The sequence below is a fragment of the Eurosta solidaginis genome, chromosome 2 (genome assembly GCF_040869045.1).
Source record: "Eurosta solidaginis isolate ZX-2024a chromosome 2, ASM4086904v1, whole genome shotgun sequence".
Classification (NCBI taxonomy): domain Eukaryota; kingdom Metazoa; phylum Arthropoda; class Insecta; order Diptera; family Tephritidae; genus Eurosta; species Eurosta solidaginis.
The window spans coordinates 55,457,250-55,483,458 of record NC_090320.1 but is presented as its reverse complement, the minus strand read 5'-3'; the positions used below and the strand labels follow the sequence as shown (position 1 = coordinate 55,483,458).

Below are 26,209 nucleotides of genomic sequence, written 5' to 3'. Positions count from 1 at the left end.
ATTTCGATCTATAATCACAACGTAATCGATTATTAGTTGAAAAGTTATCGATTTGGTTATAGTAGTTTTAACAATTTGTAATCGGAGTGTTATCGAAACACCATCGCTTGGCAATAGAAAATGTTTGATATGCCATTCGTTATCGCAAAGGCTATCCAATTACCATCGAAATGTTGTCAATTCATTATCGAAGTCTTCACGGTTTGTCGTCGGATTGCTGGTAATTTCTTATCCATTTGTTTTCATAAAATTATCGATATTTAACGATATATTGTCGATATCGATATGATATCGGAGTGTTGCCAAAATGTTATCGATTTGCTATCGAAAAACTATCGATTTGTTAACAAAGCATATCGTTCTTGTATCGAAAAGTTATCGATAGGATTTTAAAAGAGTTAACGATTTGCTATCGAAGTGTTACCTAATTTATTACCTAATTGGCGCCTAACCGTTTAAACGACTATGGCCGTCCAACAAAGTGCCCCAGTCGCTTGATTGCTCTTTAACTGGCGCCAATTGGGAGTTTAAATAGCTGCCCTGCTTCCATAGGCAGGTTCCGCTTAAACTACTTTCTTAGCCGAAGAATCATCTTTCATTCGCATAACATGTTTTAATTCGCTGGAATATGTTGCTGTCAGCGTAAAGCTCATACAGCTCATCGTAAAATCTTCTTCGGTACTCGCCATCGCCAACGCGTAAAAGTCCGTAAATTTTTCAAAGAACTTTTCTCTCAAACACTCCCAGATCTGCATCATCTGATGTTGTTATGGTTCAAGCTACTGCACCATATAGCAGGTTTCGTACGGTAAATTACTTTTAGTTTTTCGAGAGAAAATCTATCCCTCTCTTACTGCCTTTTAAACAATAATAGTGGTTCTGGCGCGCTTTATTCGCTCTCCCTCTTTTATTTTTTCTCTTGGCAATTTCTGCATTCTACAATGCGAGCATCGCGAAAGGAAATCGCAGAAAATAGTTTAGGTTGGGTTGAGTGTTCAGTTTTAGATATTTTTGGGTCAAATACACCCGGACTGGGTTATATGTGTCTTGTTCTTTTTAAATCGGAGAAGCAATGCATGAAGCAACTTGCTGATACAGCGCCGCCAGCCTTCATTCAGCTCAGAAGACCTGTCCGACAGTGCATGTAGAGGTACAAAAAGGGCTAGTCCGACAGGACCCGGTGGATTTACAAAGAGAATCTCGCCGGCAGAGCTAGTGCAGCCATAATGCTCAAACAAAAGCATTCAGAGAGAATGTGGCCGACAAATAGAGTTTACAAAGCCAAAATAAATCCTCCAGCGTTTACGTCGTAGGATTAGCACACGATATTTGAAATTTTGCCGCCCTGCACTTCTGTCTACACCTTTTCCTTTTCCTTATGAATTATATCGAGCTACGGTATTCTTTGATTCCTCCCACAGCACTTGGGGCATCTACCATCAATTCATCGAGTGCTGCACCCTCTTTTGCCAACTCATCGCCCTTTTCATTTCCTTTTATCCCTTTATGACCGGAACCCAGTAAAGATATATAGTCTGGCCTGAACGAAGTCTATACAAAACTTCTTTGCCTTCCAGGATACTTCTTTATGAAGTACTTTGTGAGATTTTTCCCTTGATCGCAGCCTAACTATCAATATATATATTGACGTGACTACAGCTTTAGCACGTTTCCTGCAGAATTTCAGCTGCTTTCTTCACGGCTACCGTTTCCGCCTGATAGACACTGCGGTAATCTGGCAGCCTTCAAGATCTATCTATCTCTAGTGACTCCTATATTATTTTGACAACCCAATTAAGTGCCATTTCCGCATCGAAAATAACTTGCAAAATATAAGGGTTGCTGACATTAGAAAAACTTGATTGATGTCGTAGTGGGTTCAATGTGGTCATACTCAATCGTTCCCAAGATGGTCGGTACTTTTAATGGTGCTTGTTGCTGGAACGTACCGGATCTATATCCGAAAAAGGACCATCATCACATCGTTAACCGAAAACCTTCGAGGAGTGTCTTTATCGCTACAACAACACAAACAAGAGTTTAGCTCCAGTCGAATTATTGTGTGATTTGTTGTGTGCTCATACAGTTGAATCCTCTATATAAGGCACATGGCAAGTAGGATGCTGTCTATTTGCTACGCGGGTTTTGTTGTAGCCAGGTATCTTACAGAGCACAGCTGTAAAAGCTTCTTCAAATTTACAAATTTGAGCACATAAATACATTCATATGTAAATGAAGTGATCGTACCATAAAGTCGTAAATAAAATTTTACCATCATCAACCAAAAAACCCGCTACCAATAGTAACTACCGGTTCGTTAGCTAACATACTTTTTTTGTGGTTTTTCATTATGTGCGAATTCCACACTTTTTGGCTTTTCAACTCGTTCCCCTTTGATTTTAGATGATTTTTAGTGGTTAGCTCTTATGCTTGACGATAACACCGAAGCTTTCAAATGGTCACTTGATCATCTCATCACAAATGCACACGTACACATATCCACACACGCATACACATATATATTTACATATATGTACTGGCTGAAAATTTCATTCTCTTGCGCATTTCTCCCAAACAACTTCAATTAGTCTCATATGAATGTTCAGGCTGTTATGGATATGTGTATGTATGTGTGTTTATATTCGTATATTTGTATATAAACGGAAATTGAAAAAAGTTTGACAACAAATGAACAAATAAAGAGCAAAACTAAAAGAAGCAAGTAAAATTTATTACACTCCACATTTGCACTAAAGCGTAAATATTTTTCACAAAAAATTTTTGTTTTATTTATTTCCTTTTAACAACTTTACTTTTTTGTTTTTGCTTATATGTTAGATGGGAAAAATCATATGCTACCAACAGGCGAACTTCTGGTTTACAACATCACACGCACCGATGCGCATAAAGTTTATCGCTGCCGCACCCATCACAAGTTAACGCAGGATTCTGTTGTAAGCAGTAATATGGGCAAAATTCAATTGACTGGTAAGTCTCAACTCTTTATATGCACAAATACAAAATACATATGTATTTGTACAACAACAAGCATCCCTGCAAAAACTCATGCGATTAATCCCTAAAGATATTGTTCTCCGAGTGATCTCTTTTGTCTAAATTTGGGCATAATTGATCCTATTTAGTACCTTTCGGGTACAGTTGGTATTAGTCAGTTTGAAATATATGTACCTCATTTTAATAAATATTAAAAAAATGGCAACGAAATGAGTAAAATAAAAAAGACAGGTGATTGAGTCGAGTTATTTAAGAAAAATGTGGAGCCCTATACCGAACCTAAACTACTAGGACTGAACGACCACGTGGAAGTTAGGATTAAATTTTCGAATAAAATTTTTTAGTCCTTTTCAATGATCTGATTAATGTTGAGTGGTTATAGTATCTCGACCAGAAGACATAGAGGGAGGCGAAGGAAATAGTCCAAAAATGCGAAGTCATAAATGACGGCTTCGAAATTACCGGGAAAAATTCAACTGACAGGTACGAAAATAAGCGTATCCTGATAAATACTCAGTTAAAGATTTTACTCAATTTAGAGTCAGTTAGAAATGAGTGTTCTTCAATGAGTGAGCTCAAATTAAAAAGCTGCAACGCGAGATCAATAATTGTAGCGCGTCACTGAAAACGCATCACTGAAAACCCGCAAACTGGGACGCGCTTCTTACTTACTTGTGTTCGACTAAGTTGGCAGAAAGCACCAGACGCTCTGGTAACAAACAGGCGAGAGCAAAACAGAAATTACCAAGTGGAAATACATGGAAAAATTTTTGTCCGATCGATTTCAGTCACTGGAAACTGTTTCGGGCATAACAGGCAACAACAATACCACATCCCCAAAACAGAATATTGGTAGGCCTTCTATCGATACTTCGCACAGAAAGCTTGGCGCCTTTCAAACAAGCGTAGCCAAACTTTCTTGCAATATATGCAATTCTAATGAGCACAAACATATAAATTGTCAAAGGGTCCGTAATCAAATGTCCCTTGATAGACCAAATTACATTAAAACTTCTAATAGTTGTGCCAACTGTTTATCTTCAGGACATACCAACGACATCACATGCTTCTACATATTCAGACAGTTGCACGAAAATCTGCGGGTAGGATTTCAACGTCAAAACCCCAATGATAACACCGCTAGCACTTCGCTTCAGGCCCAAAAGAGACGTGACGCAGCAAGTGAGCAGTGAAACATTTCCAATAACAGTTAATGACTTTTAGCTGGAATAGTAATAAAAACACACGTTTTTTAAGGTTTTCCCCACAACGTATGTTCTTATTCCTAATGACCTAGAGCCAGGCAAAAGTCAATAACTATAATTCAAAGCAAAGGTCGCATAAATATTAATATTACATTTCCAATAATGTTACGTCATGTTTCTGAAATAGCAGGGGATTTTCTAGGCACAGCGCGCGTTAACATATATTTTAATAATACAAGCTTTTCTACGCGCCTTAATTGATTCTGGGTCCGAATGCTCCTTTATAAGCGATAGGCTCAAGCGCCGTATTAACTTGCCGCCTAAAAGGATGTCTGCCCAAGTTTCGTGCATGACTAATCAGGTTTCTGCGCAAGTTAATGAAGCGTGCCTTATTGAACTGCGATCCGCTATTGGTCCATTGGTGCTCGTCAGTGCCACTGCGTTGGTCCTACCACAACACACAGGAGACCATCCTATTTGTCAGGTGGACCCAACCACTATTTAAGCTTTCCCTAATCACATATTAGCAAACAAGCGTTTTTTTTTCCACAACGAGCCAGTCGACCTCATATTAGACGGTGACATATATGCTCAAATAATGAGGCGGCATCCAAATAGATTTGCTGGCTTGGCAAACCCTTCGATTGTGTTTCTGCCATGAAAAGTTTCTCAGCAAAAAAGTCATATGCAGTAGCAATTTAAACCGGAAATTAACCTAAAATAGTTTAAATTATTGTGTTATTTTAAAAAGGATTACATCGGTGAGTATCACTCTACTACCATTGGGGTTAAAAATATGGCTAGTCCCTATTTGAGTCCTTATTGAAATGAAAAGCGACTAGTCTTAATATGTTCCAATATGGGTACAATGGGGATTGGTCATATCGTCCCTTTCGAGTATAAATGGGAAATGCTCAAACAAAAGGAAACAGCTCAACTCATATAAAAAGTTCAAAAATGGCATTAGTCGCATAATCCTTTGGGACTCAACCCGGATTAATCCTAAACTAACCGCATTTTTTGCAGGGATGTTCACGTATGTGTCTATGAATTGTATGTATGTATAAGTGTAGAAAATGAAACATTGCACAAGCCTTTCATGCTTGACCTCAGCACATGGTGTGCATGCATTTTAAGGTGGTAGAATTACATACATAAATTTGTAATTATGTCCATATTTATTCGCATTTTAATAATTTGTCGAAAAAGTATGTCTCAGAAAACTTAAATTATGATATGTTTCTTGGATATTTCTTTGAGCGTTAAGTAAGTATTTATAACTTTTTGTTGCTCAGGTACATAGAACTAGATGTCGAGAGTAGCCTTAAAAACCATCTAACGATGATGAGTTATATAGTTCCATAACACACCTCTCACCTCACCGTCCTGCTCCCTCATTTTACTGCGGTTCTTGAGTTGGTCAACCATTAGCAAAGCTTCTGCAAAATGCAGATCACCACAACCGCGCTAAACGGAAAAAACACCCAGATAAATTACTAACTGAAGCAATCAAAACTCCATCATAGGACGGTGCTTGTGGCCACTCAAAAGCTTTCGACACAATCAACTACGTCACTCTACTCCAAGACAAATGAGGTTCACCGTTTCCTCCTTGCATACAAGGATGGACCGAAAACTATATATTAACCTCCAAACTTAGGAGACTTAAAAAGGGGTTACCACAGGGTAGTACCATATCCCAACTTTTGTTGAATTTCTATGCCGACGACTTGAGATACGGGCAACAGGTTAGGTTAGGTGGTAGCTGCCCTGATAGGGGAAGCTCACTTGGCAACATGAAGGTCCGTTGTGATACCACATACAATAAAATAACGGTGATGTAGTTATAGCTACTTAGAGAATCGTTGCGTGGCAACGAAAAGTTTCCGAATGATACCGATCTCAATCTTGGATAAATCCTCCGGAGATCAAAGTGATTGCAGCTACCTGACTTCTCAAGAGGCAAATTAGTTTCCAAATAAAAAGCTGTATTCCCAGCTTTCCTAGTTTTCTCACCTCACACGATCGGACACTATCACCAACCAAAACCACGGCCCCTCTGTTTACGACGTAGAAGGAACAGATGAGGCAAATATATAAAATACACAATAGAAAGAGTTAAGGGCCTGCCAAAATAATACACTCAGAAAGTCTTTTTAGGACCCCTTAACACCATCTACAGAGTGTGGCAAAAGAGTTAAAGGAGCATAATGAAATACTGAACAGGCAGTTTTTATTGAATTGTCACAAACCGGTACATCCCAGCAAACAGCTGCTTGATCTACCCCCGCCTCCTAAAGGGATCAGGAAACGTCTCCGTAAACACTATGATGGGATGTGAAACCTAGCATCTAGCAGCAGTATCCCTATAGTCCAACCCTGGTAAAACTGCTAGTTTCCTTGGACATCCGTTAGAGGACTTTGATGACAATTATCTGAGTGTTCTCACACATGTGGCTAAGCATTGTACTGCGAAAACAGCGATGGTTCTTCACTAACGGAAGGGGTGGGGTATGCTGTTTATTGTGTCAATCCCGCACAGCCAGATTACTGTTGTGTCTTTAAGGCATGCAGTCAGACAGTAGTTCATAAGGGAGTGTCCTGCAGTGCAAAAAGTTACTGGAGAGAATTCGCTCAGGCCAAAATGTATATGTATACTGGGTACCCGGTCATAAAGGAATAAACGGGTAAGGGTACTAACAAGACACCGACTACTGGTGTCAAATGCGCATCAATTATACTTCGTATATAACAGAAGAGTTAGGAAGTACCTTCTGTATAAAAATGCCGGCTGAGCATGTTCTTTGTTCGTGGCCTGAGTCGGGACTTCAAGACTCTAGCCAATAGCGGCGGCAGTGTTGTCAAATTTCGAGGCACCAAATAAGCTGGACCGTTCGGTTGCCAAAAAAGTACACGTAACGCTATGGTCGCCTTTAGTTTGTAGAGGGATCATTCTACCTGCCTACGGTCACTCTAAAACCATGGTTCCAAATTTCTATAGCCATCTCAGGTTCAATACACGTGCAAGGTCTTTTACTCTCAAAATATAGATCCGGAACAAAATTTTCAAGTCACTTTGTGGCAGCATCTGGAGAGAAGGAAAATAAATATTGTTGACAGCAAAATTGGCCAATCAAGTATGCGACAGTCCCTACTAATATCGTCGCCTGACATAAGTCAAACCCATTGTGTTCCTTTCAGAACACCGCACTCTACACTACAATGTAACTACCGAACATTACCAACAAAGTAAGGGGAGTAAACAAAATAAGCAGGAAGTTACAACAAAAATTTACTCTATGAAGACCAACCACCCAGGCAAATAATTGAACGCCTATGGAAAGATTTAACAACGTGTTTGATCAGAAGAGGCAGCAACTTATTTTCCTGTCAGCAGAAGTTTCACACACATTATGTGCCCAGCCCTCAATGTTGGTCTATTAAATAGTTTCCTTCGCCGTTGTTAAACAAGGTCACATGCCCGGCAATTTTTCACATGCCTGAAGCTCAATACGAACTCCATTTTGTTAGGATGGCGATCATACTAAACATTTTGTTGAAGTTCAGCTAAAAATATAATCTCGGTGGCCACCAGGGACAAATTTTAAAAAATTATAGGTATTCTTCATACGTTCCTAAGAGTGTAACATTTAACGTCAAGGACATCTTGATTGAAGCTAATATTTGATTGTTCTTATACCACAAAACTGAAGCATTACAAAGCATCTATGTAATGTACCAATTGTCTTTACCCGTTAACGATAAGTGGTTAATAGGCAGGCATGGATAATTTCATAGTAATTATTTGCATTATTGGTTATAAATGGACAAATACAGAGTTGTGCAAAACTAATGTACGTATGCCAATGGTTGAGTTTATATGAGCGGAACCAGGCACCAACACAGTTATTGAATAAGGAGAATAAGGAGAACAAAAAAGAAGAAAATATATCGTTAAGATCTGGTCGATATAAGATTTACCCAGTCTAAAGCCACACTCAATCAGTTTGTTGAATAAAGGATTCAGTCATTCGCACAGTAGGCTAGATGGAAACTTATTTTAAAACCGCGGTAATTTGCGCGGCTCACGAGATCTTGTGGATTGAGCAAAGTACACTTAAATTCAAATCTAAAGCGTGCACTCCTAGTATCATATTTAGCATAGGAGTTACAGCCTGCCATTTACCACCTCTTCGCCTCCTTGTTTGAACAATTTTGTGGGAAGTCCTTCTCTACAGCAAATTTCTATTACATGGATTTCTGCCAGAAATATAGTGTGGCGGCATCCCGTTTGTATCATTTTCTTGAAGTTCGGCCCATAGACCCATACCTATCTACATGCGATGCACTTAAATACCATAAAACTTGCATTAATTTGGCGCAACACTGTTCACCTTGCATGTTTATGTATGTGGGCCGCAGATTGCAACCATCGATACAATTTTCCATTGTTGCGGTGTGTTAATTATATTTTCAAATTAATTAACGATTACACCAATACATAACAATGCATTATACAGATACACGCACACATACAAGGATATAAATGCTTGTTTAAATAACGCACTTGAAAAGCTCAAACTCCATGCACAAATATGCCAAAGATACATTCATAGATACTACCACACCTACATACATACATACATCCAAATACACAAATATTTATAGCTACATATGGGAACCTGATATAGGAATGCTCTGACATATGAACAATTTTGCTTAATGAACATTATTGGTGCCACATAATTGATGTTAATGAATATTAATTTCAATTTTATTTGCATGCACTTTTTTATTATTATTATTTTTTTTTAGTGAAATCTTCTTGAAATATTTCATGGCATGGAAAAAAAAATATTTTTTTATACCTTTCATGAACATGAAATGGTATATTAACTTTGGTCCGATGTTTGTAACGTTGAGAAATATAGAAGATAGACTCACCATTAAGTATACCGAATTGATCAGCGCGACGAACTGAGGTGATATAGCCATGTCCGTCTGTCCGTCCGTCTGTCTGTTTGAACGCAAACTAGTCCCTCAAGTTTTGAGATATCTCAATGAAATTTGGCAAAAGGATGTATTTTTGTATTATATTAGACATTTGTGGGATCCGGTGGGATCGGACCACTATAACATATATCTCCCATACAAGCGATCGTTCAGATAAGACGATTTTGGCCATTCCTGCCGCAATTTAGAAAGTGTAAATGTGAAACTCGATGATATATGTTCTAATAAATCATAGAAGATATCCTGAAAAATCATTTCTATCGGAGCTATATATAAAATATATCCCATACAACCGGTCGTTCAGATAAGGGGGTTTTTTGCCATTTTTTATTTTGTATTTATCTTAAAAATCGTTTGGGTATGTACATCTGTTCACTATATATTTCTTATCTTATACATCCGATTATTTGGAGATTACGAACGGGATAAGATTATTGTTCAGCCCCATTCATGAAAGGTGTGAAGTCTTCGGCACAGCCGAAGACAGTCCCGTCCTTACTTGGTTTTTTTTTTTGTTTCGCATTTGTTGCTTTTATAATATTTACTTTATCTTCATATATCCACAGAAATGCGTGAACTCGTGCCGCCTATAATGAATGAGAAAACGATGAGCATCGTGGCACGTTTGGGCGATCCTGTTGTGGTGCCGTGTGTGGCCTATGCCAATCCAAAGCCAGTTTATCGGTAATTATTGAATTCGTTGAACTTTATAATTATTATATGTGCGTAGTATTATAAAACGTTTATGGTTGATTGGAAGCACAAAATTGTTTTCATTGAAAAGTTAAGCTTGTCGCAAGAGGAACATTAAAGTGTCTTGTGAGGTTATCGTGACATGCATTTATTGATTTAAATTAATATATTGATTTCGAACTCACGCGAATAACGCGGCTTGCAAACCAGAACTTCCACAACCTTGAATCCAGTTGAGAGAGAGAGAGTCAAAGTAGGAAGCGCCTTCTCGTAGGTAATGTCTCCGAGGTAGTTGCGATCGAGTTGATTGCCGGAAATCAGCTCCTTGGTATTTTTTAATATGATTTGACACTTCAACTTCCGGCCCAGCACGATTTTGATATTAGCCCCCCTTTTTACAAAAAAAAAAAAAATATATGGAAATTTTATTTATGTTTGTATGTACGTCACTGTGCTGCCACCTTGTATGGTTCAGACATGATGTCAATTATCCATAGAGAGCGGGATGGTGTACTAGCCAACGGTCATTTTAGTAACAGTTACGCACGGAGCGAGGACGCTGGTTCTTACGAGAGAGTTGTGATGGAGTATTATTAGTAATTGTGGCGCTCGAAGAGGATATAAACGACTTTGGTCCTTGATAAAGTGATGACGAAGTGCTATAAGTAACGGTGACGCTCAGAGAGTGATGACGGTGTACTATTACTAACTGTGGCACTTTGGGGGAATATAAACGACGTTGTTTCTTGACAGAGAGGTATGACGGCAGTTGTCGTCTAGACTCAGAGATGTATCGAGGACGGCGGAATTGGTTGTAGCTGCGAAAAATTTTCTCATTATTTATATGAACTACTGGCTATACTATATTAACAACATGTAGCTCAATGGTTCCTACCCATATGGAACCAATCTTATGCCAACGGCGAGTTGGTAAATCATCAATCTTTCTTTGCGGGATGCTCGTGCTTTCATCTCTTTCAAACAACAGTGGAAACCGGTTGACAGAAGCCAACTTCCGTAAACAGCCCACTCCTCTATAAGATATATGTAAACTTAATATATTAACTCTGGCAATTGACCACGCTAGGAGAGGATTTCGCCCTGCTACAGGAATTTTGATGCGTTTCCCTCTCCCCAGAGCAGAATGCTTCTGCATATTCTTTCTTTTGAATAATAGGGGAGACAAATATTTTCTTACTCTGAAGAAATATGGGCACTAATTTCCAGCGCCCAAGGCTCTTTTACCTTGGCCCCAATCGATAATGGAGTAGATACACTATCACCTTGGTGGGTTTTGAGGCCTATCTAACACCTCTTCCATACTGAGGGTAATGACACCCGGTTGCAATGCTAAGCAACTCTTACAGCATTGGGATATCACCCATAGCCAAAACGATGCTTCTGTTGGCTTGATGGTTATCATAATGGATATTGTGGAAAAGGCCGCCTCGGCAATGAGCTTTAACACTTTGCGCACTCCAGCACTCTTAACAACTTAGATTTTTTCACAGATGGCCTATTGTGTGCCAACAGCTACTCCATTTCCAAACTTCGGTCGTTCCCTCAATGCTGATAGGAAATTGTATGTCAAGAGCAATGTCAGAAATGTAACCAACCTTCCACGGTTAGCTGCTCGGTTTTTGAAGATCTCAAAAATCAACTTCTGCCTAAACGCGCAAGTGTAAATTGTTATTCTTCTTCTAGTAGCTGTCATACAGCACGAATGGTTTGGGGATAATTATCAGTATGTTTCGTAAGCTATAACCATTAAGGTACTAGCCCGACCATCTCGGGCACGAAGGGCAAATTATGATCAATAATCTTAAACCAGTGGGTATTCTTTAAAGGCCTGGTACTATTTCCAGTTCCCACATCCCATTAATTAAAGCGATTATAAGAGGGTTGCGCCTTTTTATTACGAGTGCTGTAGATTGTAGTCTTTTTCGTATGCAACGCTATTGGAGCTACAATCCAAGAACTTCTACTACTGCACTGTCGGAATTGAAGCCAACTAAAAGGTTTATATTTGGTGAAAAACTGTTGAGTTTAGGCTCATCCATAGTCATCAGGCCGACAGTGGTACAACTTATTTTAAACATGAAGAGGTTTTAGTTAAACTTCTCCCCTCTTATTGTTGTCTCTACGTGAAGATACTCGATGGAAGTGACCAGACGCTATCAATACCGTATCATTGAAAATATTATCAAAGAGCAAAAAAATAGTTCAGTAAGTTCTAAATTGCTTAAAATTTACTGAAAGCTGAAAGAAGAAAAAAGTTAGCAGACTGGAGAAATGGTGCAGTCACATTCGCTGCTCGTCACGCAACATCCTTAACTCACCTGCTCCATTTTCGAAGCAATGAACCAACCATGCGAGAAATACATATACACATACTTACTACTTTCACACACACATGTATGTAAATACCACAATGTATGTTCGTGTGCACATATTTTTCAGCAAGGAAGCGAAGTCATATACGTTTGTAAACTTGTCGTCGTATTAAGTCAAAAACCCAAACGGAGACAAAAGCAAACAGACCAGACCAAGTCACAACAGTAAAATACATACATGCATGATTTTAGACACTGACGTAAAGTTAAGTAGGAGGCGGAGGTGGTTTCATCTTGAAAGGATGGATCTTGTTAAACTGCGGTTGTTATTCGAGGCCCTTATCACACAGCACTGGTTGTAGCGACGTTATAAGCCTGTTCAATATCCGCAAAAAGGCAAAACTACTGGCAATACTTAAATAAAAAGGATGTAGAACAAATTTAACACCAATCGCACTGCTAAAGATCCAATGTTACTAAGGCCTGTTAAAGAGCGCCTAAAAATATTCCACATATGTTGGACTAAAAAACATATAGCATACATAAATCTCAGCGTGGCATTCATATGGCTGAGTGAATAGGGGCATCTGTCTTAAAATCAGTTTGATATATGTATGTCGCGATGGGACGTGGGACTGTGCGAGGCAAGAAAACCTGTTAGGAGCTGAACGTCACAGGGTGGGGTTTTATCGCCAATGCTGTGAACGCTGATTATAAACTAATTGCTTGGTGGTTCGACGGAGGACCAGTCAAACTTACGGCATATGCAAATGATGTTTCACTCATGATAAGCGATAGATGCCTAACAACAATCAGCTCTCTTACGGATTAGGCACTCCGCGAGTTGGGTTATCCACCAAAGCGGAAAAAACCGATCTAGTATTATTTACTAGGAAATAGAAGCTGCGCCATGGTGTAGAAATGGCAGAACATACTGTGGCGAATATTAGCATCACTATGGTGCTAGTAAATAATCTCAACTACAAAACAAGCAGGCAGCCACACTTATACACATGTACACATTAAAGCAAGCAGCCACACTTATGTACAAGGCAACGAAGAATATTCCACACATATAACCGAAGCGAAGAGATTATTTCACATACACATATGTAGTCAGCAGATAAGAGCAGACTCTGTTACTCACACACACACACACACACACACACACTCATATAGATAGAAAAAATAAATAAACTACAGTTATACATATATATATAAGTAAATTAGGAGATACAACTGTTCCAGAAGGCAAGTTCGTGAAAAGCCTAGACCTTAGTAGAAATAGGTTAGTGAGGCTAACTGAGACTATAAAAGCAGCGCGGTGCGAGCGATAACGAATCACCTTGATTTAAGCATGCTCTTAGTGAAGTAAAATTGTGAAGTACTCCTCCAAAAGTAGTCTAAATAAAGATCATTTTGCAATACTGAACATTGCAGTTATTTGTTCGGCAGTTCAGCGATTCGAACGTTAGCAGAAGGTGCATAATCATATCAGAAACTCACCAAAATTCGTCAAAATACTATACACGTGTACACCGATGATTCCAAATTAAGGGAAGGGGTCGGTTCTGCCGTTTACTTTGTCGATTCAGAAATAAGTAGATCCTACAGGCTTTCAGACTACTGAAATGCCTTCAGGCCAAAATTATAGCCATGAAGAATGAAGCAGAAATCGAGCTTAAGATGCAGTCGCGTCAATATATATATTGATAGTCAGGCTGCGATTAAGGCAATAATCTCAAACAGCACTTCATCAAAAAGTGTTCTGGAATATAAAGAAGCATTGGAAAATTTGCTCAGGCAGGATCATATATATATACTGTGTTCCCGGTCATAAATAAATATAAAGTAGCGAGGCCGATGAGTTGGCAAAGGAGGACGCAGCACTCGCTAAATCGACGGGAGGAAAACAGGAGTTACATATGACTCATCAAGCAGAAAATCGTGGACAGAAGCCGGGATTGCAAAATTTCTGAGATCGCGTGCAAATCCGACGATATAAGAGTCATAAAGTAGCTCATATCCGTGAAGAGGGAAGACTTTAGGCTCACAGTGGGCATACTAACTGAACACTGCCTTTTGGCATCACATGCTTATAAGTTAGGCCCCGTCAGTTACGTAGGACGTGCGAGCTGCAGGGAAAAACGGTTGAGCACGTTCTGTGATCGTGTCTTGTGCTCGCCAGATCAATGCTCCCACTATTAGGACTGGCAGAGTTGACAGGTCTCGAATCAGCAATTAAGCTAGGCCCTAGAAAACTTCTGATATTTGCCAAGAGGATGGAGTTATTCTATAACATAAGTCCTGGCACCTGAGTAGGATTCTTCCGTTTGGTCGTCAAACAAATTCTGGGAACACTATGGATACATTCAATATATTTGAGGTCTTATTGACCGGCCAGTTCAAGCTAAACTAACGTAGGACCTAGCGCACTTTCTTCGCTATAGCTACAACAAGCTGATAGATTACTCTTTTAGAAAATCTATATGTCCAAAGCTAGGCATCAGCAATATAAATATTCAACATATTCCCTCTCCTAGTCGTCCCATTGTACATTAGCTGAAAACAGTTTTACTCCTGTCTAGGTCATATAATTAATAGGACTGGGATAATATTATTCACCGGGAAGTGAGTTATTTAAACTGGAAATCCATATCTCGTATCACAGTTGTAGTTTTTAAGGTCAGACGAGGCTGTGAGGCAACTTCTCTTACAAATTGTTATAGTCGGAAGAATAAAACCTTTCCTGGCAACTGTGAGCTGGATGTATTTCTACTATTGCATCAGGATTTTACCCATCAGTGCCAATTAGAGTCACTAAAAAACCTGTCCCAACCTTAATCAAAATCCACCTACGCCACTACATACCTACAGGAATACATTAAAAGAGCACATGGGACAATCGCATTTGGAGTAAGCAAGCAGGGAAACAATTTAACACACATGACTGCCGTAACTGTCCCGCATGCTTTCATCACAATCAGCACTACCACCACCAACACACATACTACCCGATTGACGCACACAAAGAAACATTTCCACTCACATGTTGATGCATAACAAAGCGAAAAAGTAAAGACCATAAAATTAAGAAGCAGAAAAAACTAAAAACCAGAACGGCATAATAAAACAATACCAAACAAAAAAAAAAAAAAAATGCAAAAAAAAAAACTAAAAATAATTTGCAAGAAATGAAGGCAAGTAAAAGGAAAATGCTATGCGAAAAATTTAGAAATTGCGAAATTCAAAAAAAAAACACCGGAACGAACGTAGCGCAGGCGACAGTTGGAAAACTGCTACCCAAACATACCCACTGACTGATCTGAGAGCGCAAGGCAAAGCACAGCCGTCGAGCCTTAACTCATTCGTTGATACACTTATTCCATTGAATTGTAGCGGTTAGTTGCCAGCGGCCACCATGGCGTACACGTAACATGCGGAAGAAATGTGTGTGTGCGTGTGTGCAAGACTGTGGGTTTGTGTTGGCGTGCTGGTGTATGTATATTTTTTATGCTTTTTACTTTATTTTTACTTCCTTTATATTAGGTCGGTTGAATGTTTGTCCGCTTTTCATACAAATCTTGCAATCGATTTTTAAGTAACTTCTCATTGAGCTACAAACGTGAAACCTCAGAGACAGGTGAAGACACCGTGACAAAGGAACAGAAAAAAATTCCGTTAGGTGACGCACGGATCGGAAAAATTAGATAATAATTTGGACATTTGAAAACGGGTTTTAAGTAACTTCTCGATGAGCTAGAGGCTAAAAATTTAGAGGTTAATTCAGGGTCGATGACAGCCGATGACACAATACAAAAAGTTTCGCTACGGGACTGAGATATTTAGAAAAATCAAACGAAACGAAGGGAATTTTGAGATTGATTTTTATGTAAGTTCTCATTGAGCTACAAGCGTAAAACTTAACAGATAAGTTAAGACACCGAGAAAACGTAAGAAAGGGAGAAAATAAAAAAAATTGTAAGCTCTTCCTTTATAGAAATGGACAAAAATCAGCGAAAAATTCTCCTTACATAAAGACATATTCTTGCTAAACTTTGTTTTTTAAATTTTGACACAGAAATTGCAAAATTATTTATGAGAAGTAAAAATGTAAAGGTGGAGCGCAATTTATTTATTAATAATATCTCCTTTCCTACCAACTTTCCAGTCCAAGTAATGTTTATATTTTTACTTCTCATAAATATTTTTGCAATTTCTATGTCAAAATTTAACAAGTAAGGACGGGACTGTTTTCAGCTGGGGCTGGGGCTTTAATGAATGGGGCTGAACAATAATCTTATCCCATTCGTAATCTCCAAATAATGCGCTGTATAAGATAAGAAATATATAGAGAACAGATATACATACCTAAACGATTTTAAGATAAGTATAAAAAAATGGCAAATATATCTGAACGATCGGTTGTATGGGATATATATTATATATAGCTCCGATCGAAATGATTTTTACAGGAAATCTTCTATGATATATTAGAACATATATAACCAAGTTTCACGTTTTTATATTTGAAACTTAGGGAGAAATGGCAAAAAATCTTTCTATCTGAACGATCGGTTGTATGGGATAGGTATATACTATATACTTATAGCTCGGATCAAAGTGATTTTTTCAGGAAATCTTCTTTGATATATTAGAATAAATATCACCAAGTTTAACGTTTTTATATTGGAAGTTAAGGGAGAAATGGCTAAAAAAAATGTCTATCTGAAAGATCGGTTGTATAGGATATATACTATATATAGCTCCGATCACAGTGATTTTTTCAGAAAATTTTCTATGATATATTAAAATATTTATCACCGAGCTTCACCTTTATACTTTCTAAATTAAGGGAGAAATGCCCAAAAATTTTTCTATCTGAACGATCGGTTGTATGAGATATAACTATATATAGCTCCGATCAAAGTGATTTTTTCAGGATATCTTCTATGATATATTAGAATATATGTCACCGAGTTTCACGTTTATACTTTCTAAATTGCGGCAGGAATGACCAAAATAGTCTTATCTGAACGATCGGTTGTATGGGAGATATATGTTATAGTGGTCCGATCCAACCGGATCCGACAAATTTCTAATATAATACAAAAATACATCCTTGTGCCAAATTTCATTGAGATAGCTCAAAATTTGAGGGACTAGTTTGCGTTCAAACAGACAGACGGACGGACAGGCGGACATGGTTATGTCAATTCGGTATACTTAATGGTGAGTCTATCTTCTATATTTCTCAACGTTACAAACACCGGACCAAAGTTAATTTACCATTTCATGTTCATGCAAGGTATAAAAATCAAAGTTTAGCAAGAATATGTCTTTATATAAGGAGGCTTTTTTTGATTTTTGCCCATTTATATAAAGGAAGTGCTTACAACGTTTTTATTTTATTTTTATTATTTTGTTAAATGTGTGGTTCACACAACTTGGAAGATTCCTCTTGTAAAAGTACTACAGTTGATATGCTCGAGTGCATTGACATGCAATATTTTAATATGCCACAGCAACCAGTCAGCGTGACAGTAGCAGCAGTCAGCATGTGTAACTAACTGTTAATAAAAGTAGTGAAGCTGTTACTTTAACTCTCCACTGCTTTCGCTTCCCGAGCCCGAGTATGTTTCTCTTGGATTGCGGTTGCGTTCCTCCGCTCTCATTCTCCTTCTTACCGTAAGATCTTTTGTTGTTTATCTTGGTCGTACGACCGACTTCCCGAAAAAGTGGACGCAGTGGTCTTATACTGAATATGGAGAAAACCCGTTCACCGCAGCAGCGCCCTTTAGTGTGGAAAGATCATCGTTACTTATAACTAGAGGTGGCCCAGTGTCGGAGAGGCTCCATCGGAATACAGCAAGGCAAGACGCGCATTACAAACTTCCTAGTCACCGACATCCCGCCACTCTTCTATGAGGCGAAACGGCGTGGATGCAGTCCCTATACTGCGCATCCAGATAATCGGCACGCTATGGCCGTGCCATCGACCAGGTGCGTGCCTTAGTTAGGGCATCCCAGAACATACTGAGAATTGCAACATCCATTCATAAATATACTCGAATGTGAGGGGTCATCTGCCTTTTCTGCGAGGGCATAATAATAGGTCGTTTTTTCTGTAATTCTGGAGCAATAGGTCAACCGATTCCTTTTCCTCCTCGTCGTAAAAGCTTCTGCAAAGGGAACTAGTTGGTAAAAGTTATCATTGAAGCACCGATGCGGTAGCGCAAAGTCCTGAGATGAAGAAAAATAAAAGACGACTTGCCAGACCTTGTGGCAGCAATTAAACTTAGTTCTCTAGTATTTATTTTGAGGGCAGAGTTGTTTTATTACAATAGTACCTAATTTTGGATTTTTCGTTTAGCCCTCAAGCAAATTCTGGCAACACTATGGACATATTCTGTCTATGTTAAGTCTTTATTTACCGGCTAGTTCAACTTAATCCAAACTTGCTCTAAAAATATTGAGACCTAGTCATCATCTCCTTTGGCTGCTAAAAAGTTCCGCAAAGGGATGAAGAACCCGATCCCGCAATCGATGATGATGGAATAAATTCCTCCCACCCGATTATGACGAAGTCAGAATAGCAATAACCAGATTGAAAAACAACAAGGCCGCGGGCGCTGATGGATTGCCTGCGGAGCTATTCAAATACGGCGGCGAGGAGTTGGTAAGGCGCATGCATCAGCTTCTTCGCAAAATATGGGCGGACGAGTTTATGCCCGACGATTGGAATCTAAGTGTTCAGTCCACAAGAAGGGGGATACTGCAAACTGCACGAACTATCGCGGAATCAGCCTTCTCAGTATAAGGTCCTGTCAAATGTATTGTGCGAAAGATTGAAGCCCACCGTGAATCTACTGATTTGACCTTATCAGTGCGGCTTCAGACCTATTAAATCTACCATCGACCAGATTTTGCGCCAAATCTTGGAAAAATCCCGCGAAAAACGAAACGACACACATCACCTCTTCGTCGATTTCAAAGCCGCCTTCGACAGCACGAAAAGGAGCTGCCTATATGCCGCTATGTCTGAATTTGTTTTCCCCGCAAAACCTATATGGCTGCGCAAAATGACCTTGAGCAACACCATCAGCTCAGTCAGAATTGGGAAGGACCTCTCCGAGCCGTTCGAAACTAAATGAGGTTTCCGACAGGGTGATCCCCTATCGTGTGATTTCTTTAATTTGATGCTGGAGAAAATTATACTAGCTGCAGAACTTAACCCCTCTGGAACGATATTTTATAACAGAGTGCAATTACGGGCATATACTGATGACATTGATCTCATCGGCCTAAACACCCGTGTCGTTAATTCTCTTACTCCAAACTGGAAAAAGAAGCGGAAAAGTTAGGTTTTATGGTGAATGAGGACAAAACGAAGTGCCTCCTGTCATCGAGCAAAGGGTCAGCGCATTTGCGCCTTGTCAAGCATGCTATTGTTGGCAGCCATAATTTCGAAATAGTAAAAGAAAAGACTTCGTTTATTTGGGAACCAGCATTAACACAAACAATAACATAAGCTTCGAAATTCAGCGAAGAATCACTGTTGCCAATAAATGCTACTTTGGACTAGGTAGGCAATTGAAAAGTAAAGTATTAGCTCGCCAAACGAATATCATGCTCTACAAGTCACTTATCGTACCCGTCGTGCTATATGGGGCGGAAGCGTGGACCATGACAACATCAGATGAAAAGGCTCTGGGAGTGTTCGAGAGAAAAGTTATTCGAAAAACTTATGGACCTCTACGCGTTGGCGAGTACCGAAGAAGATTTAACGATGAGCTGTACGAGCTATGCGCTGACGTCAACATAGTCCAGCGGGTTAAAACGCAGCGGCTGCGCTGGATAGGTCATGTCATGCGAATGAAAGATGACGCTACGGCCAAGAAATTGTTTCTATCGGAACCCGCCTATGGAAGCTCTACGGCCCCCAATCCGCTGGAAAGACCAGGTGGAAAACGATTGAAACTCCCTTGGTGTGACCAATTGGCGCCGGTAGGCAGAGACAAGGAGCGACTGGCGCGCCTTGTTGGACGGCCATAACCGTTTAAACGGTTAAGCGCCAATTAAGTAAGTAAGTAAGTAAATCGAAATCACTTTCAAAGCACTGTTTTCATTAGCGATAGCATAAAACTCTTTATTATGTACCTGGAAGTCACCAACCGATGTGGATGTCCGTTCCAGACGTAAGGTCAGTTTTGATTGCGTTTAATTATTCCCTTACCATGTCATCCAATGTCGTTGGATATCCGAAAATGACTAAAATCCACATGCCGGCTGCAAAGGCAGCAGTTAAAAAGGCCTTTTCACCCTTACTGATATGCGGCCTCGCGGAATTTATTGCTTTTTGATCTCAAAATAACTTTTGTTATCGATAGCAAGCTAATCACACTTCGGTGATCGATACTTCGTCGATAAAACTTCGATAACCAATGAATAACAAACCTCTAATTAGTCCAAAAGAAATGGCTAACGCGCCCATAACCAGTTGATAAAAAATCGATAACTTGTCAGTTGCAGCTGTTGTCGATAAGAAACTGTAAACAATTAATAATATGCAATGTGGTTTCGGTTCCATTTCTAGTTTCGGTTTCGGTTTTGGTTTCTCATTCTAAGTTTCACTTGCTCTTTTTTCGTTTCCTTTCCTTTCCATTGTTCCCACCACTCCCACGCAATACTCCTACACTTTCTGTATTTGCCCTTTCAGGACATCACTGCCTCACATTACGCTTACAATTACCCTACCACGTCTAATATTACGCTTAAGATGAATACCCCTAGTGGCTTAGTGGGCTTAGAAGATTCCCACCGCTGCATACCTGTTGTAGGAGGCGGCTGAAGTCCGAGATAGTGAGGCTATTGCCTTAAATTTACTAATTTCTGGAACGTATCAGACCGATATCCGAGGAAAGATCATTATCATCTATAATGCTATCCTTATCCTTCGGGGTGTGCCTTTCTTGCGGCAAGACGAAAAAGAAGATTATACACTGCCTCTCACTTACAGAATTTAGTTAAATTGCACAATAGAAGAAGCAGCAAGAAAAAGATCGGTCTGCTCCGAATCTTTCTTTCCTAGAAGAACTACCTTTCCTAAGATAACTAATCTGCGTGCCGAAACTACGGCCTCTTTTGTGATAGTGCGGCTAGAGCCTGGTTAATAAAGAAAGGAGTTAAATCCAAGTTCTTGTACCACTGTATCTTTCTGATATGAAGCAAGTTATGTTAACAAAGATGTTAGGTATGGTTTGGGGGCTCTAACTGAGCTATAGCCCCTTTTCACATTTCCATGCACCCATTTACAAAATTTGTATGGCATTGTCAACATTTTAAAACTATCCACGCATACATGCACACTTGCACATAGCGTGTCATAAGTGCTTGTTTGATAAGCACATTCTACGAGTGAGCTTGCATCAAGTGAAGTGAGGTCGCATTTAGCCTTTTAAACTTAATTGAGCATTAGCTTAAGTGCTTCGCAAACTTACATGGGTACATTCATATTCACATCACACCCTCCATTGCTATTCTTGTCCCAAATTCTTTTTAATATTTTGCTTTTTAAGAAATTTTACTTTTAGGTGGAAAGAAAACAATTTTAGCTCTTCATAAATATTCAACCATAAACATGCTATTATATACTTATATTAAGGTGTGCCTTATTTGTATTGAAACAAATTTTGTTAAGTTACAAAGCAGTACTAGCGTAACACTTTCGAAATCGACAAACAAATAAAAGATGTTCTGCAAATAAATGGGTTTCTGGCTCGTAAATGGCTGTAAGGGGCTATGAGATGAAAGCTGAGGAATGATATTTTGACGGATTTGATTAACATAGAGGATGAACAACGCTGAGCTCAACATTCATGCTGTTCACACGGCAGCGTTGAACTTTTGGCTGTTAACTGGGTAAACTTGCTTGTGATCCCTTGCTTTCCTTTCGATATTGGTCAGGTTTCGTTCTTCTACAATTCACGAGAACTATAGAAATATAAAAAACATCAGTACCAAGTACACACGAATATCAATTCAAAAACATTTAAAACTCGCCAGGCAATTTTCTTTTGGAATTGGCATCCACAAAAAATTTTCAAGAAAATTTTATTTCGCTTTAAAACCTCTCAGCCTTAAAATTCGTCATCGACTTGCCTGCGGATAGCCTAGAGGTTACCATGTAATCATATTAATATGTTCCCAAGAAGGTCAATACTTGTACCTTAATGGTGCTTGTTACCGGAACGTACGGGATCTATATCCGGCAAAGGACCATCAACAATGGTAGTAATCCCCAAAACCTTCGGGGTGTGTCTTTATCGCTACAACAACAACAACTAAATATACGCCGTTATGGGATTAGCATTCGCTTTTAATTTTGTTTTCGAGTTCGCTTGAAAACTATTCGACGAATTTCTATTTCCTTCCCATCTATAATTTCTCTCATTCGTTTTCTCATTACCCTCAAGCTTTACATCTGCAGAATTGGCTGCTCCATGTAAAATCTTTTTGCAGCGACTGTCGAGCTCAGCTCCTAAGCGTTGGTTTACTATCTTATAACATGTATACGCTATGCCATTAATGCAATGATTCGTCCAACAAAAACCTGCGGACTCTGTCGAATTCTTGTAGTTGAAAACTTTTGATCCTTCACAGCAGCTTTTTCGGGCGCATCACTGTAGGAAGTGATTGTATTACTTTCACATACTCTTCAAGTTCTTCATGTAGAGTGTTTGGCTGCATTGAGCTATAATGGGAGGCAGCTCAAAACGCGTCCCCACCGGAAAGCCTGCTGATGATACTACTACGGATGAACTGACTTTTGATTCAATATCCAGACTATCTGAGTCTTCTGGTAAATAACTTAAGCGGATGTAATGGATTTTAGCTGAAATTTTTAGTAGCAACCTAAGTCCATGTTTTATTAGTTAAGTATGGCTGGCACTAAAGCTTCTCAAAGCTCTTCAATTTATACGAATTTTTGGCCGTCAGCTCAATCTCAAGATAATATGTTCAAGCTTTAATGAAGTGGCGGCCACCGTGGTGTGATGGTAGCGTGCTCCGCCACCACACCGTTTCCCCTGGGTTCACACCCCGGGCAAAGCAACATCAAAATTTTATAAATAAAGTTTTTCAATTAGAAAAAAAAATTTCTAAACGGGGTCGCCCCTCGGCAGTGTTTGGCAAGTATTTCTGTCATAAAAAAGTTATTATATATATATAAATCGATCGCGTGAACAGGATTAGCCTGGTTTCATTGGGCCACTTGGGGGCAGCACTCTGCCACAACGTCCATTAAAAAAAAAAAAAAAGCTCTCAGTGAAAATTAATGTGCCTGGCAGATGCCGTTCGGAGTCGACATAAAACAGGTAGGTCCCGTCCAGACAATTTGTAGGGAAAATCAAGAGGAGCACGACGCAAATTGGAAGCGAAGCTCGGCCTTAGATCTCTGCGGAGGTTATCGCGCCTTAAATTTTTTTTTTCAATGAAGGACCTAAAAACTTCTGTCCGTGTCCTCTGGAACACATGTACATAAGGTCCTTTTCTACAAACCTTCATATTTAAGTAGTCATCTGTCCGAAACGATTCCTTCGATCAACCAGCGCCACAGTCAGTGGCTGCTTTGCCATATCACTAAACCTTTCGTAGCTGCCAGAGTCCTGTTGTGAACCCCCTGTGGCACCTCGGAGAAAACCGGTGTCATAGTGTTATCTTCCTTTGGCTTATATTCTTCTTCCATATCCATGGTTGAAACATCGCCATTTTTAACGTCCGCACTCCGACTTGCATCTTTCAAGGTTGATGCTTGCAAGGTAGTTACTACCTCGCTATCGAAAACTATCTGTCCTACAGCTTTCGACTCACTTATCTTGTCTATGCGGCCGGCCTGCCTCGCGGCCCTGGGATTGGGTTCTTTCTTCCACTTGAAAGCAGTCTAGTTGCTTTCCACCATAAGTTGCGTCTTCATTTTGCTGCTACTTCCTCTTCGTACAGGTTGCAGTATCGAAGGGTTATCACAGCGAACCTGCCTGCTTTCGACCTTTTTTCTACCGCCTCACGGGCCAACTCCAAGTGCTCGCTCTCTAGTTCTATTGGGTTAACCACTGCTACCAAGCGTTGGACAATCCTATATGTTGCACGGTACTGCGGCAGAGCTATCTTAATTGCTCTGCTTCTAACGCTTCTTCACTTTACTCCCACGTTGGGATTCTTATGATTCCCTAGTCCAACGCATCGGTTATTGCATTTTTGTATTCCCTGGCTTACGACACCGTTTTCTCCCTATCATCCTTTTGATTACAATAAGATCTGGATACGTTTATCTTTTTCGTACGTTCACCTACCCGACAAGGCAAGCTCGGCTGTACAATATTTTATTTGGAGGATAGAATCATACGCCACTGCGGTGCCCCATACTGTGGTAAAGCCATCAATACTTCCCGTTATCAGGAAGGTTCCCTTGGAATGCAGCCGAATAGATCCCCTGGCTGCAAATTATTCAATAAGCTTGGGTCGAATAAAACCATAGGGGAGTTGGCAGTTCTTGGTAGATGACAGTCCGCCGCCTTCCCTTAGACGGAACAGCGTAGATGTATGCCCCTAAACCACTCAGCCACATAATTGGGTGCAATGGAGTTTGTCCAAGCCCTTAAACCATCGACAAGGTGCCATAGTGAGAGTCGAAGTTTTCGAAAAATTTTCTCGAATTTTCAAAATTTGTGGATAACTTTTTTGAGATTGGTTTGCATAGTTTTAGTTACAAAATATATGGACGTTTTATATTAAATTATTGAAAGTAATAACAGAGCATAATTGGCGAAATTTTGTAAAAATTGCCACTGCTTTTTACTCGCGTTTGAACAGATTTTAATGGTCTAGCAAATAACTTCTGGTGTTTAGAAAAAGGTTGCAAAAAAACTGGCACACCCCAACCTATACAAACATATATATCTACACATAAATCTGTCTCAAACCTTATTTTGCATATTAAGTACTTAAGCAAGTTGCACAACAAATTACTTCCAGATGGCACACGAAACGCCCAAATAATGAAGAATCCATACAACATTTGCTGGCGACAGGTCGTGCGAAAATTAAGGAAGGCACATTAATTATAACAGCAGTCGATCGAACGGATAGTGGAGCTTTCTCTTGTACAGCCACAAATTCGGAGGGTAGCGAAACTTTAGAAGTACAAATTGCCGTTACATCGATACTAACGGCCAGCATACAACCGACCATACAAACAGTAAATTTGGGCAAAACAGCAAACTTGGTGAGTTTTTAAGTGGGACCACCCACGCAGAAGCAGCGAACGAGGCAGCAGCAGCAGATTTTTTCTGAATATTTATAAAATCAATTAAAATGCAATTTGAGGAAACAAGATAAAAAATTTAAGTTTTCGCTGCTTAATTTGGTTTCTTATTGGCACTTTGCTTGGACTCATAATTTTCTTTTGTTTTTTGTGTTCTTTTTTTACTTTTTTTATTTTTAGATTTGCAGCATTTCGGGTTTCCCGAAACAAAGCATTACATGGCTAAAGGACGGTCAACCTTTACGTTCCGGCGCGCGCGTCCGTATGCTTTCTACAGAACACATCCGTATAACGTCAATTACGAAGGAGGACAAAGGGATGTACCAATGTATAGTGAAAAATGATCTGGAGTCTGCACAAGGCACTGCCGAACTAAGACTTGGCGGTGAGTGTATTAGAGCAACTTTAAACTTTTTTAAATTTTTTTCTTTTTGTAATATTGCTATTTTATGTACAAGAAAGTCGACGCTAGGAAAACGAATGTTTGCCAACTCAATTCACTGGGTCCAGATGTAATGTTGCATGCGGCAGGTGGAACGATTGTGAAATGGGTTGAAGGCTACATAAAACTGAACCACGTCTTGCAGTCTAGGAGAACGGCTCAAGTAGGTTTCATACTGAGAGCAGAA

At 39.5% G+C, this 26,209-nt stretch overlaps 1 protein-coding gene across 1 annotated transcript in view; it reads left to right on the top strand.

Moving 5' to 3' along the window:
• Nucleotides 1-26,209, top strand: part of LOC137239746 (cell adhesion molecule Dscam2-like) — a 246,781-nt gene that overhangs the window by 103,714 nt on the left and 116,858 nt on the right. Inside the window, 4 exon segments of the mRNA XM_067765367.1 lie at nt 2,839-2,988; nt 9,800-9,917; nt 25,292-25,541; nt 25,761-25,965. Of these exon segments, the coding sequence (XP_067621468.1) occupies nt 2,839-2,988; nt 9,800-9,917; nt 25,292-25,541; nt 25,761-25,965 (723 nt within the window).